The following is a 15,273-nucleotide window of genomic DNA, read 5'->3' as shown; positions in this document are numbered from 1 at the left end:
AAAATGCATCTTATTCAATGTCAGGCGTAAGGAAGAATTAGCCCTGTACCTCATGGAAAATCAACGAGGAAAAGGGCCTATTAACTAATAACAAATTTCCGTCTGCTGCAGTTTGAAATTGTGGAGATACCGCACATATAAAATAGGGATTTATTATAGAGGCAGCAACTCATTCTTAACCATTATGTTGATGCTGGGCCTCTGTTATAGAGCTGTCTTTAGTGTGGAGACATGCTGATGTGTTTGCTCAATAAAATCCAGCTTTCAAAACATACTGTTAAGTTTACATGATCACCAGAGTGAGAGGGATAAAGCTGGAAAAGAAGAAAAACAGAAGCGAATTAGTGCAATAAAGGGTAGGATTTAACAGACAGGGTTGAGTAAAATAAATGTTAGACAACAGGTGTCACTAACTCTTATCAGCATTTTTAATTAACATCTGTTTTTAGCTCAGAGTACTTTGGAAGAATATGTTGAAGTGTGTCTGTATTTAAAGATAAAGATAGACTGTTGAGAAGTTACTAAGTAGGTTGGAGGAACAGAGTGGTTTGGGGTGGGGGTATGCTGTGCTGGCTAGGTGGGTGTTGGTTGCAGCTTAGAGAAACCTAAAGGAAAGCCACTGTGATAAAATTGCAAGGTAGGGAAATATTGCTATGGCAACAAAATACATTCTCTTAAAGGAAAAAGAGTATGAAAAAGGGAAATACAGAGTGTGGGAAATTCAACAGAAGTACACATTACAAGAAGAGAAAAGACTGACTCCAGTTTAAAAAGAAACATACCCATAATGGTTTCAATTTATATAATAATATTAATTTAAAATAGTAACAAATTGCCATTCTCCAGACTTATATAGCGCATACTATTGAAAGTCTCAGGGCATTTGACAGACATTGAAGAATTCCGCTACAAAGTACAAAATGTTGCTGTTGCTTCCAATAGTCATCCTCTTAAGTGACTAGCCCCCTTCTGCAAGAACACAGACTAACATGGTTGACCAGCATCATGTGGGAAGTGTGTGACACAATAGTCATAGAAACACGATCTCTGAACTAATACTTCTTTGATTTAGACGTAAGACAGTTCTATAGTTTTCAGCTAGTGCTATTTTATAGTTAATTGAGCAAAGGTCAACAAACAAATTATGTAGGTTTTTTATAGCTAAAGCTACTACCTCTTCTGGAATATTTACTACATCTAGATTATTTCTTACTAAATATATATTTTAAAAGTTCAAATGGTGTCTTCTTACTAAACTACTTATTCAAAAATTAACTTGGTTCACTTGAAAATCTGACTCAAAAATGCCCAAACATCCTTTGAGCATAAAAAGTCGGTTCTGAGAATAAGCATGTATGTTTAACATAAAGTCATCTAAACTATTTCATCTAAGAATACATTTACAGAATCACAGAATATTAGGAGTTGGAAGGGAGTTCAAAAGATCATCCCAGCCAACCCCCCTGGCCAGAGCAGGATCACCTAGAGTAGGTCACACAGGAATGTGTCCAGGTGGGTTTTGAATGTCTCCAGAGAAGAAGACTCCACAACCCCTCTGGGCAGCCTGTTCCAGTGCTCTGTCACCCTCACAGTAAAAAAGTTTTTCCTCATGTTCACATGGAACCTCCTATGTTCCAGCATAGGACCCATTGCCCCTTGTCCTGTCATTGGACATCAGAGAGAAGAGCCTGGCTCCTTCCTCCTGACACTCACCCTTTACAGATTTATAAACATGAATGAAGTCACCCCTCAGTCTCGTCTTCTCCAAGCTAAAGAGACCCAGCTCCCTCAGCTGCTCCTCATAAGGCAGATGCTCCACTCCCTCAGTCATCTTTGGGGCTCTGTGCTGGACTCTTCCAAGCAATTCCCTGTCCTCCTTGAACTGAGGGGCCCAGAAGTGGACACAATTTTCCAGATGCGGTCTCACCAGGGCAGAGTAGTGGGGAAGGAGAACCTCTCTCGACCTACTAACCACTCCCGTTCTAATACACCCCAGGTATTTATTTTTATTTAGGTTTCCTAGAGCAGAATATAATCCTGAAAGGTAGGAATCACGTGGTAAGTTTGGGGTTTTTTTTCCATGTTGGGAACATCTTCAAGATTCACAGCCCGTTACAGCCCTCAAGGACTTTCTCTGGCCAGGGAGTCACACTGTCTGGCTCCCATTATTAGCTTTCTCTTTCCTCCTATTTTTTTTAATTTGGTTTGTTTATTTGTTTTCTTACTTCATACCAGAGTGTACCCTTTGATGTGAAGGGCATTCAGTTCTATACCAAACAATCCATAAAGTTATAGGTGGACTTCCTTTAGTTCAGAAATACATCATCTGACATTGTAGTTCAATTAATAGAGATTTTGGTTGTCTTGAGATATTTATGCCCGTTTCAAATTGCCTCATGGTTATTCACTAACTTTTACCTGAAACCTATTTGTGTATGACATTTAAAAGGGATTTCTTTTTAAACAAGTCACTCAGGCCCCAAATCCAGCACTTCATTTAACATGCCCACATTTAGGACCCATAGGAAATTATAGGTCATAAACCCATACATTAGTGCTTTGCTAAATTTGGGCTAGAAGGGATGTATAGATTATACCTGGACAACCTTTAGGGCTTCTGCATCTAAAATACAATTTAGAAGATTATCCCCTTGACTTACATACATGTAGACAGAGTGGTTGTTTCTCCATTAGCCTTTGGTGTGCTCTGCAGCACTTTCTCTTCGTCAGTACGAGAATATCTTATCAGGCAACAAGATTGTGGACATCCCCCTCAGAGTTCTGTGTGTCCTGCTCAGAAGAGCTCATAATCAAAAAAACTAATAACATGAGGTTGGTAAAATAATACCACTAGCATCTCAGAGGTCATAAGTTACCAATGCACATTGATTCTTCTGTCAGTTCCCTACTAACTTAGAGAATCATTGAGGAATCTCAACCAACTTTGCAGAGGGGAGGAGTCTCAAAAATAAGCAAATGTTGCCAGCTTTGTGAAAATCAGCAATCAGTTAGGTCTAAATAGGATGCAGGAGGCTATCTCCATCCCAAAAAGCTACAGCAAAAGTTCAGCAGATATATGTTCTGCCAATCGAGACATGCAGTGCTTAACACCAAACACAGTCTACATTGCCTTTTGCTCAAACCATTGTTGGGAGGGAGCTGAGTATACCATGCCGCGAGAAGGAAGATATTTTGTCTGGAGTGTATTTTGGCAGAGCACATAGGGAACAGGTGGAGTTACTGTGCTGAGGCCTGTGCATGGGGAAGCATAGGAAACTAATCAACATTACTCTCTGCTGCTCATACAATATAAAAAAAACCAGTTATGGTTTAAATTTCTAATTGTGATACGTGAAATATTTCATATGCTTTTGCACATACATTTGTGTGGAAATAGTCTAGCTGCAGTAAATTAATACCCAGCAATTAATTGATTTTTGCCAAAGGAGATCAGTAGTATCAGGGAGACAGTCCATTATTCAAACAAATATTAAGAGATTGTGAAGTAAATTTAAAAAAAAATTGAGACTGAGTCCCCCGAGTAATCAGATTCTGAAACACAAACTTACAGTTTGTGGAGAGAGGAAGATAGGTTCTTGGGAGAGTTTCTGGTCTTCAAGTTGCATTCAGTGGTCTGATTTTCTTTGCAACTATCTTATTTAAAATAGAGTGTCCTACTGAACTCATTAGGGTAAAATGGTGTCAGTTTTTGGTTGACTTTTCTTTAAAGTGTTTTGGATTTTTTTAATTACATGTAAGATTCTGGTGTATTTATTCCTATCCAGGAACTCTTACATATTATGTAAAAGTGCCAATATTTCGGTATTCACTATAAAATACAGGATATAAATCTTTGACTAATACTACATTTTATATATGAAAGGTTACATAGCAATGTAAGTCTTCAGTATTTACTGACATTTTATTTTAAAATATTTCCTTGAAGGTCAGTAGAATTTCATGGTTGTAATTTTAGCAATGTGCTGAAGTTACACCATCCATATGTGACTTTGTTACACATCAGTATTTTTCATGTGAAGTATATAAGACCTTAAGCCCTGGAACCAGGTTTTTTTAAATGGGCTTTGAAGCTGTGTTCTGAAATAACAACTACATGTCTAATTCAGTGATACTATGTTCAACAGTTGGTTGAAAACAAATCTATCCCCATTTAAATCAACACTTAGCAACCTATGCACACACTTTTTACATACTTTAACCCGATAATCTCTAATTATTTTGGCTCAGAATTCCATTGAAATTGGGTGCAGAGTAATTTTATAGATGTCGTTCTTTGTTTTAATATTGTCTAAGTTAAAAGGAAAATATTTCAGATAATAACAACATTTTTTGAGGGGAAAAAAGCGGATGAAAACCATTTCTGTTCCAAAAATTGCTGATATGAGAACTTATGGGAAACAGCTCCTTTTATGAATAATAATTATTATTGTATTTAAGAAGTGGGCAAGATGCCTAGAAATTGAATGAAAGAATGAGCTATTAAATTGAAATATTAAATTAAATAACTGAATTAAAAGTGATCATGTAAACCCTGCAGTAAATGTTGGGAGCTGAGGCTGATTGAACATATTTTCATCATCTATTTTGTATGCTTAAATACAATTGCTTGATGTAAATAAACACTTAATTAATATTCTGAATACTTAAAAATCTGCATATGCATCACAGAATACTGAACAATTAAAACTTAATTTCAGTGTAGTTTGATTACATGTAAATTATTTCAATATTCATTTTTTTTCTGTTCTGTTTGCTCAGTGCGTATTTAATATTCACATTTTTTTGAGTGCATATCACTCTTGATTGGACTGTGAGATGAGGAGGACTCCGAAACTTTTTCCATTAAAAAGGATTGCCTTATAAATATTATTTGTGCCACAGGTCTTCCCCTGCAGTTTATTTTCTAAATGTTGTGTACCCTTATTGAAGACAAGCAAAAAAAACCTGCTGCAGCCCTCCTTTATCAGCCCAGCACAAGGCATATGCTTACATGGTCAATGGGCATGTCTAAGAAGGCTTGTTGGTTGTAACTAGTCCCTAAAGAAATGTTTCCATCTTTTCTGCACTGTATTTCTCTCTTGCTTGCTTGAGCTCTCTCTCTTCCCTTCCTCCTCCCTCCACATATTTTTTTTCTGGTCCTTTGACTTTTTATGAGATGTTTTAATATGATGGATAAATATTACAAATCTTTTTAAGTTGATAATTTTCAGCCTGAAAAATGTAGCTCTATCTTTAAGTGACCACATTCTATTTAGATGTTGTGGAATATAGATGACAAAATTCTGCCTTTTGATGTATTTGTAGAACCTTTCATAAAAATTGAAGAGACTTCTTTTCAGTTGTCCCCAGGCCCCAGTCTGTGCACATGGTTTTGATCTACAGTATTGAAAATCACCTTAATTCTGAACTTTCAGCAAGAGGAAATCCTGGGCATTTGATTCTCTTTTTATTTATGCTGGTGAAAACCAACAATAGCCTCTCTGAAGTTAATAGATAATTTTTTTTCATTTCTTATTTATTTTATTTAAAAATAAAATGCTTTCCTGGCATCTTTTCAATTAAGTCGCGTTCTCAAACTATAAGCAGGCAGCAGGTCTGCCACTCCACCATGGAAGACAGGTGTGGATTCTTCTCTTCCTTGACTATTTTTGACCCACATAACCTTTGTCACATCACTCACATTTACCCTTCATTTCCTTGTCCATACAACAGATGTACTAATAGCCATCTTTTAGAATTTTTGTAGGATTCATAGAAAGGTTGCATAGCAGTATTATTTCATTATATGAGAATTTGAACTTAATATTGTATGTGCTAAACAGCTTGCAGGAAAATGTTTTCCTGTCTGTCCTCTGTAGTTAATCACAGTTTGAGTTTTAATCTTGAAGGTCATATTTCTGTTGGCTGTCACTTTGACCAAACAAGTGGCTGAACTTCATGGTTTATAGGCAGATTTCCTTATCTCTCTTTTTCAAGAGACATGTAAGTCTTGATTACTGGAGTTATTGTGAGGCAAGCAATAAGTAACAAGATGGAGGGAGGGGTGGGAAGACACTCACTTCAAGACCAGTACCCTGTAGATGCCATTTTAGAAAGCAAATACTGTACCTTGTAATTGTAGAACTAGAACAAAAGGGAGGGTGTTTTGCTTGGGACTTTTTTTATTTGTTTTTTGTTTGTTTGTTTGAGGAACTGAAAAACTATAAGTGAAGTGTGCTAGAAATAGCAAGAGGTCTTCCCATGACAAAACATGCTTATAAAACAGGCATTATTAGCTTAAGGTCTCTCTCATGCTGTACAGGACTCTCTAATTGTTCCTGTAGAATAAAAACAGAACAACTTCCATGCCAAGGAGACTCAAAATAACAAGTATCTTCTAGTAAAGCTGATTTTAAAAAACCTGGACATTCTTGACTGATTTAATACTGTTTGCCTAAGTAATGCAAACTTGTTATTTTTGTTTGAAACCTCCACCTTATTTTAAAGCAATTCCATTTATAGTAATTTATGAAGTATCTGTGATTGTTATTTCCAGCTCTCTTGGTTTGTGAAGAGCATTTCTTGGATAGTCTTTTTTTCCACCTTTTTATTCTCAGTACAGATCTGAAAATAATGAGCTAACTTCACAGTTTCATGAATAGGGCCCATAATGAGACTGAAATATGTATGTTGATTAAATGAGAAAAAAAAGAAATCTGTGTGAAACAGCGAAGAACTGACAGCTCCAAGGCCATGATTCCATTCTGGAGGTCAATCAAATGAAAAGGTTACTTTACATTTTTTGGTTGCAGGCATTTTTGCCTTGTCTAAAGCAAATGCCGTTCAAATAGTCTGTATATTTATAGCTTTGGAAAAACAAAATAATGATGCAGACATTCTTTTTAGCTAGTCCTATAGCTTGTTTCTGATCCATTTCCAATTTCCCCTTTAAGTTCTAAGGATGTATATTTAATCCATAATTGAAAAGTAAAAAGTGCTGGGAAAGATATACAATAACTGTTCAAGATAGACATATTTTAACATGTATTTATTTGTCTTAATTAAAGCATAGCTTCAGAAGCAGCATTACAACACAGTGTATTTTAATGGAAAATCCTTCATAGAAAGCATGTTAAAAAGCTTCAGATACATAGATGTGCATGATAATACAGTGGTGCACTGCCTGTTCCCCAGTGATCAAGAGGTTAACCTTAATTCATCTCTTCCCCTCCCTTAAACAGGTTCAGTGAGGAGGGCTACAAATTACTACTTGGAAGACACAGCAGGGAGATTAGCTTTAGGGAGGAAAGGACTCCCCACTCCAGCTCTTAGGAACCTCACCTGGAGAGTGCATTTCCTTTTCTACTTAAGCTAACATATTATGCCTTCTTGTCACAAGTGTTATTCCTTGAGGAAAAGTCCTCGCCAGCTCTATCTTGCAATCTGCTGAATGATTCCAAGTGTGCGGTAGAAGAGAAGAGAGCAATAAGGCTGTAGGAAGAGGGAGGCAGAAGATTGCTTAGGGTTTGGCCAGAATCAAGAATCCCAGGATGGTACATCATATGGGACTCCTTCACCCACCAAGGGGAAGAATTCCCATGTTTCCTCTTGTTCACACTGGCCTGAGGAAGAGCTGCAGCATTGCCCACTGTTTCCCAAGGTACGCTCAAGGTACAGAACTGTATGAATACTGGCATCCATACGATGCTGTCTGACAGTATTCATTGGGCAAACACAAACTACACCATTCTAACACTGAGAAATCACAAGGCTGCTTTTTCCCCATGGGGGTCAAAGAAGCCATCTCCTTCCCACACTTCAAGCATCTACAACTGATCTCTTGTTGAAATTGTTAACAGGTGAAAAGGTGGAAACTTTACCAGTAATGGGAAAATACAGAAATCATTCTATACAGAATCAATCTTTTATTTCACAACTGAAATGAAATTGGCGTTTTTGTTGTTTTGCATATCCAAAAATAATGTCACCAAATACATTTTTGTAGAGAATTTTAAACAGTTTAAAATGCACAACAGAAGAAAACATGTACAAATAGAATCACTTTTTCACAGTACAGAGTGATTGTCATATGGTAACAGTGGCTGGTATGAGAGGCATTAGCCCAATTCAGAAATCACCAGTTCGATTAGTGTTTGCTGGTGCAATGTTGTATATAATCTCAGAAAGCTTCTGATGATGGCTTGTTTCCTCCCACTTCTGCGGAATTCCCGAGGATTGCAAACAAGACGATATATACAGCCTTCCACAGTATCTCTATCACATTTAGGTATTTGCTGTAGTTGCTGGGCGATGATGTATGGTCTCTGGGTAGAAAGAAGGTGAAAGTCTGTGTCATTACAAATGGAAGGAGCTGTTGTTCAGCAAGCCCTCAACCCACCAAAGTAATGCTCTCAGTATGCCATGATGCAACCCTCTTAGGTTAATGGTAAAGGTGAAGTTCCACATTCACATTGCTCCCTTCCTACTCTGCTGCATCTCTAGCTGATACTCAGGTGGTGCCTTCTAGAGCACATTTAGAGATAATTTTTGCTTGTGAATTTCCCTCTTTTTGCCCTCGTCTTACTTGATTGACACTATCTTCTTCACCATAGGATCTTTAGAAAACTCTGAGGAGTCTGTGCTAACACCGGGCTGAGGGAGTTAGGAGACAAAGCAGTGTCATTCCCCCCACCTTTTTCAGTCCCTGGGGACTCATAACTATTTAGCATGACTGGAGTGGATTATCATCTTCAGACAGCTGTATCAAGGGGTCTGTGAGGACAAAACTCAATGCAAACTTATACGAGGGCTTCTGAAGTCTTGTGAGATTTGGGAATAATCTTTTCTGTAGGGGATTTTGAGGTTCCTACCAATGTTATAGGGGCTAGCATTTGTCTGTGTTGTGGGTGGTATCTTTCAAAAGATCAATCTGTTATGATGTACAGCTCCCTTCAGATTCAACTAGATCTGATGGGGCTCAACACTGAACATAACACTTGCTGAAGGTTTTAAACAATGAAGAAGGGTAAAAGTAGTCACTGTCCTACCTCATAGTTCTGCAATCTGTATATGAGTCTATCAAGTTTCCTCAGTAAAGCTCTAACATCACTTTTGATGAGAATTGAAGGACTTCACCTGCCCATTAACAAAATTTGATGCAGCTCTTAAATTTTCCTCAGCAAGTGACATGTTTCTTTTTTCTTGCAGGTATCAGAGGTTTGAAAAAGCATTTCTGCTAGCTGTTGACATAGGTGCTCGGGACCTCTTTATGGTGAGTTGTTTCTGGAGACAGAGGCTGTTGTCAGGATGGTAGTTGTCAGCTTTTGTGCACATTAAAATGGATCCATGTCATTTTCAGTTTTAGACACATAGTGAAGACAGAACTATTCTACCTGATTTGGCCTTTGCTATCATGAAACTCATCAGTAGGAACTGAGTCTCTTTAAGGGTCATTGACATTTTCCCTAGTAGGGCCTAAAGGCTATTTTCTGTTTTCCAAGAATTAATGTATATGTTTTTGAACTTTCCCCTTCTTCATCTGTCCTGATGTGGGTGAATGTCATCTTTCACTCTAATAAGCTTATATGTTTCTAATCCATTCCTTTAAGAAGTACAACTGCTGAGTCTTGGACGCAAGAGCTGGCCATATCCTGGGGATCTTGAATGCTCTTAGTTTGTCTCTTAGGGTTTTGTGAAAAGTGACAAATTATGAACGCTTCTACAGGTACTTTTAAAATAACAAAGCTCAGCAGCATCAACCCAAGGGTTTATATATTTCATGCTCTCTCTGCTACCTCCCATTTAATTAGCTACAAAAGTAAAATTAACCAGCTCTTTAAAGGTCCTCTGTGTGAGCTCTGCAGGAGGCTCTTGTTTTATAAGATCTTGCACCACAATGTCACAGTGAGGTCAGATGGACAAAGCCAATTGTGCGTTCCTAGTCTCTCAGCATGTTGCTGCTCCACAGCTTATTTCATTGTTTTCAAAGAAACAATAGGAAAGGGGCTTGTTGAAAAAAAGGCCCTTTGAACAATTCGTTTGCTTCACTCTTTTGCATAATGAAGACATTCTGTTGTTTAAATTAAGCTTTGACACTAGATGTTAATATCATTTATCCCATTAAGTCACTTGCCCTGGTAGTTTGATCTTGATATTTAAATTGTATGTTAAATTACACAATTAAATCCTACTTTTATGGGTTATGAAAATTCCCTTCTAATTATGTAAAAAGTTGTGTGAACCTTTTGATGTTTTTTTCACGGCTCTAATCATCTGGCTTGTTCCATCTAATTAGAAAGATGTGAATACTGTGATAAACTTTTCTAAGTATGCATCAAAAGAAAGCAATGGAAATGTCAGACTTTTAGGAATTTCATAACATGTTTTATGCTTACTCTCCTTAATTTTTCCTCTTTTTAGCTCAGCTTTTTCCTTTTCTCTTTTTATTTAATGTAGCTTTTTCAGTACAAATTTTGTACCTAATAAAGCTAAGCACTGTAGCCATGTATAAGATTCAGACTGTAATCTGTGCAGCAGGTTACAGCGTTTTGTTAGAGGCTCTCCTCCCATACAGATAATAAATCCTGAGTAATTTCAGCCATTCTGGCAGAACAAATGACCCAGCATTTACCCTGCCGTCTCAAGGGCCCTCCTTCATATGGCTGAAAGCATTTCCTACATGATCTTTTTCTCTTTCCTTTCCTCCACTGACAGAATGACTGAGGGAGCATCTCTGTCCCAGGGTGGGGAACACCAACATTAGGTCAAGAGACGGGTACAAAGATGTTAACAAGAGGGAGGGATTATCAGTACTTGGCTCCACAAGCGGTAACAAGTCCTCCTCTTAACAAAAAGGTTCTCCAGTGTTCTTCAAGAGGAGTTTCAATGTTCACAGAGAAATTAATTCTATCCTTTCCTACTCTTCTTGGTCTTCCTCTCTCAACACCTACTCTCCACTTCCCATCTCACCAATGCTCTTAAATGTAAATACGAATTTCCACATAGTTCCTCCTGGCTTACATTACTGTGAGATCAAAACCAGTTTTATATTGTCCTCATTCTACTTGTATTACCTTTGAGATTCCTCATAGTTTCCTCTAAATTATGCAACAAGCAGCACACACACCTCCCTCTTCGAATCCTCTGTTAACTCTCTGCCTCCTCTAGGGAAATGTCCTTTTGCTAATTCATCACCTAAGTTAGTTATTAATGAGCAGACTTTACAATAAGCGAACAATGGCACTGCTGCAAGACTACTAAGTACAGGACTCAAGAAGTTTAAAGGTGCATAGGTCTTCATTGCACTAAATGCGGTGAGAAAATTGCATTTGGCTTCATTGTACTAAATACTGTGAGAAAATTAGATAACCTGTTCCCTGAAAGATTACCGTCCATCTAGATATTACTATAACAATAGTATGCGAAGCAAAGTTTGTGCATTCTTCACTTCTGCTTAACACTGAATAATTTGTTTATATTGTTTATAAAGGTCAAAATGCAATTAATAATATACAACTTGACTTTACCTATATTTAAAGCGTTTATAATGTGCACTCCGGATAGCTAAGATATAGGTCAATTATTTGCACTGTTGTTTTACAGACCAATCAAATCCATTTATAAAACCTCACATGACTTTAGGAGTCACACCACCTTATTCCCAGTTAATTTGATGGGATTTCGAGAATAAATAGTAGACAAAAGGAAGATAGCTGATGACATAAACAAAATGAGAAAGAAAAAAAATGTAATTATTAGAGGGGAACAGAGAAAGAGCAAAAAAGGAAAGGATAGAGAAAAGCAGATCTAACAGGCTGAGGAGGATCCAAATGTTGAATACCAGTCTTCTGAGACTTCTAAGGAAATGCCCTATGTCTTGGAGAATTTATCCTAAGCATCTCTTTTCTGCAGCATTCCTGTTATTTGTTTTGAGATTGCAAAGAATTTTGAGAGAACGCTAATGAGGGCTAATTTCTTTCATAGAAATAAAAAAGAAAAAAAAAAACGGTTTAAATGTTAGCCCTATAGCTATAGCGTCACTAGTATGATGCCATAACAAGACACACATAGACTGCTGTGTCTCTCCGTAAGCTTTACCCTCACGTCACATTTCAGTCCATCAATTATTATCATCTCCTACGAAGTTCAATAAAAAAATAAAACTGAAAAGGACATAATATCATGAACAACAGCTACATTTATTGGACAGTGACAGATCCAATCTGTGACAGAAAAGATCAAGCAATAGAAGGGTTGTTAGCTTGAAATCCTTTTGTAGTATGCTCCAGCTCTCAGCTGCTGAAAATTCAAAAGGCCATCCCACGTTCCAAAGGTAGCAAAAAATGCAAGGAAAAGACACTTTAATAAAACTGTCAGATCTTGGGTGATACACTGATGAGGAAAGTGCATGTTTCGAAGAAATGTTGGAATTTTGCCCAGAAATATCCTATAGACAAATGCACATCAGTTTTTCAAATGACTTCTGCTCACCGAGGGCCAGCTCTGTGAGTCACAAAGATGAGGGTAAACGGGAAGTAGTCCAAAAAGTAATCAAACTGTTAAATGATAAAATACAACTCTTTCAGCAAACTCCTGATAAGCAGCTGGAAATTGTTTTTCTCATCACCATTGTTTTTGAGAGGGATGCGAACTTTGAACTGATAAATTCTTAGATAATTGTATGAAAAAATATGTAATGAATATTCAGCTAATTTGTTTTCTGTCATTGTTTAAGGCACCCTGTAATCAAGTGTTTTTTCTGTCTCTTTTACTTATTTTTCTAGTTGTATTTTACTCAGAGATTTATAAATTCTTAGAAAAATATTATTTTGCTGGCTTATTTGAATGAGGAACATATAAATTTGATCTGAAATTGTCTAATTAGCAGGTTTTTTTATCTGTAGCTTTTTCTTTCTAAAGCTTGTTTAGAGACAGAGACAAGAGCTACTTTTTTTTTTTTTAATTCTTTATGACAGCAACTGGAGGAACCATTAAGAAAGCCACTTACCAGCCTGCTGCTAGATCTTTATTTCTTACAAAGCTCTGTTAGTTAGCAATGGATATATAGCATCTTTACACTTCTTTACTCAAAACAGAAAACATGGACAAAACCAAGATCAGAACATAACAGGTGTTTTGATACACACAGCATGCGCAACCTCTTAACTGAAAGAAATTTGTCATTTTCTGCAGTTGTTTCCATCCCCTCCCCAAGTTTATTTATACTGCATTGAACTATACAATACTTCTCTTAAACTACAAAAAGACAGTCATAAAGCATAGTCAGAATGTATTTTAAATTAGCCTATGCATTCAAATCTTTGTAAGTTCAGACTTGTTCAAGAGCCCTTAGGTTTTCTGTTGTTATCTAAATAAGCTGACAATATCAACTATATAATCTTCACAGGGATCGTATCTTACTTCTCAGGCCCTTTTCTCCTGACAACCATGTTAGACCTACAAAGAGAGGAAGTACAGAGTTCACAACAAGTTCATAACTCATTATTTTGCCCCAAGACACTTGCATATTTTTTGTCACACCTGTGTTTGTAATTAGCAAATGTTGTCATCTCCTCCAGACTGGTGGGATCCTGCAAGTCAGTGCCAGGTTTTCATGCGTAATCAGTCTCGGTTTTCCTAACACTTTGCTTCTTACTTTTGTTGTAGTTTTGGAGAGGTTGGGTTCTTTTTTTCTTCTTCATTAAATGAGGGGATGATAAAAGCATAATCTTTTTCTTCTGTGTGACAGTATTACCTTCACTTTTTTTGTCCAGCTTCTCTTTCTAGAGTAAGATAAATTTTTCCTGTAAGAGTTTCTGTCAATTGATGAAGGTGGCGGTAAACTTACACTGAGAAAGACAGTTTCACAGGAAATTTTCTACGGTTGTGAGAATATAGTTGGTTTTATGGTATGCAGGAGTCAATATTTAGAGCAAATACTCCTTTTCCCTTTAAATTCCTGCATGCAGATAGATTGCAGAACAATGGCCAGGAATTACTTAAATCTTTGGGTACCAATTGACACCTTCAGAAAAGAAATGGGGGAAAGAAAACTTTGCCAACTGCTCCTGGGTTTCCCTCACTTCATATGTCTCAGTTAATGCATAGACCGGCCTGTGGTCATGACGCAAAAGGAGAAGGGGGTTAATTGTCTCTTTATTGATGGTCAAGGATGAAACTTCACTTCAAGGGCCAAAACCAAGGGCAGTGAGACTGTAATTTGTCAGCAGGATTATATTCTCTCACAAATTGTGCTGTATGTAGTACAAATGCTTTTCACCTCAAAGGTTAACACACAATAGAAAGCCTTGCAGTTCAGCATGTAATGATATGCCCCTGCTGCATCCCTCCAATTTTTAACCCTAGATTAAGGACTAGATCCTAAGTATTGGCAACTATTCATGCTAGACAACAACATTTCTGGAAAGCCCCTTGTGGTCCAACAGTGACTCAAGAATCATGTCACTTGTGTGGGTGCTAAAACCATTGAATAAACATTGTTGCTCTTACTACCTCCAATATCAGCACAAGGGGGACCACCATCACCTAACTCAAAGAACAGTAAGTGTAACATGGCCAGCTCCAAACAGATACTAGTCTCGAAATAGCTTTACCTCAAAACTCATGTACTAGGTGGAAACCATAACACACTTCAAATAGGGGCTGTCAGCCAGAAGAGTTCCAGTACTTCAGATCTGGTTTACACAGAGTCACCTCCTATCAACCCTTTTTAAATTCATGTTGCACCAACAGAAGTTACCTTAAAAGCAGACAGATTGGTTTCTTTCATACACTGAGTCAATAGCTTCACATTTATCAGTGCATGATTGGTCAGTGTTTTATTCATTGCTGTATTCAACAGCACAAGTAAGATAATAAATTTGCATTGAGAGAGAATTAAAATGTAATGGTAGGTTCATCAGTTCCATCTGTGTTTGTGATCTAAATAATAAAAGAACCTTTTTCTTTCAAAATCCCTTTTGTTACTCCTGTGAGATTCATTTTAGATTAATTTTTTTTTTCCTCTTTTCTTCCCAAAGGACATCCATTACCTTGCACTAGATAAGGGTGAATTGGCACTAGCTGAGGTGGCAAAGAAAAAGGCTAATGACATTGATGCAGAATCAATAACTACTAGAATTGGTAAGAATTAATGGTGTTTAATAAAGCCCTTTTTGTTTTAATCAATACTTGTCCTGTACAACACCGTGTTATATTTGTAGGGGTGTTACTGTCTCGATTGCATTATTTTCACAGAATCACAGAATCACAGAA

At 37.2% G+C, this 15,273-nt stretch overlaps 1 protein-coding gene across 1 annotated transcript in view; it reads left to right on the top strand.

Moving 5' to 3' along the window:
* WDPCP (WD repeat containing planar cell polarity effector) overlaps positions 1-15,141 on the top strand; it is a gene marked incomplete at its 3' end in the record, with an annotated part of 64,701 nt that extends 49,560 nt beyond the window's left edge. The window contains exons 10-11 of the mRNA XM_010186496.1: positions 9,208-9,271; positions 15,039-15,141. Of these exons, the coding sequence (XP_010184798.1) occupies positions 9,208-9,271; positions 15,039-15,141 (167 nt within the window). The remainder of the gene's footprint in view (positions 1-9,207; positions 9,272-15,038) is intronic.
* Between the last annotated feature and the right edge of the window lie 132 nt (positions 15,142-15,273).

This window comes from Mesitornis unicolor, unplaced genomic scaffold (assembly GCF_000695765.1).
Source record: "Mesitornis unicolor isolate BGI_N332 unplaced genomic scaffold, ASM69576v1 scaffold20556, whole genome shotgun sequence".
Lineage (NCBI taxonomy): Eukaryota > Metazoa > Chordata > Aves > Mesitornithiformes > Mesitornithidae > Mesitornis > Mesitornis unicolor.
This window is presented reverse-complemented; position numbering and strand designations above follow the sequence as displayed.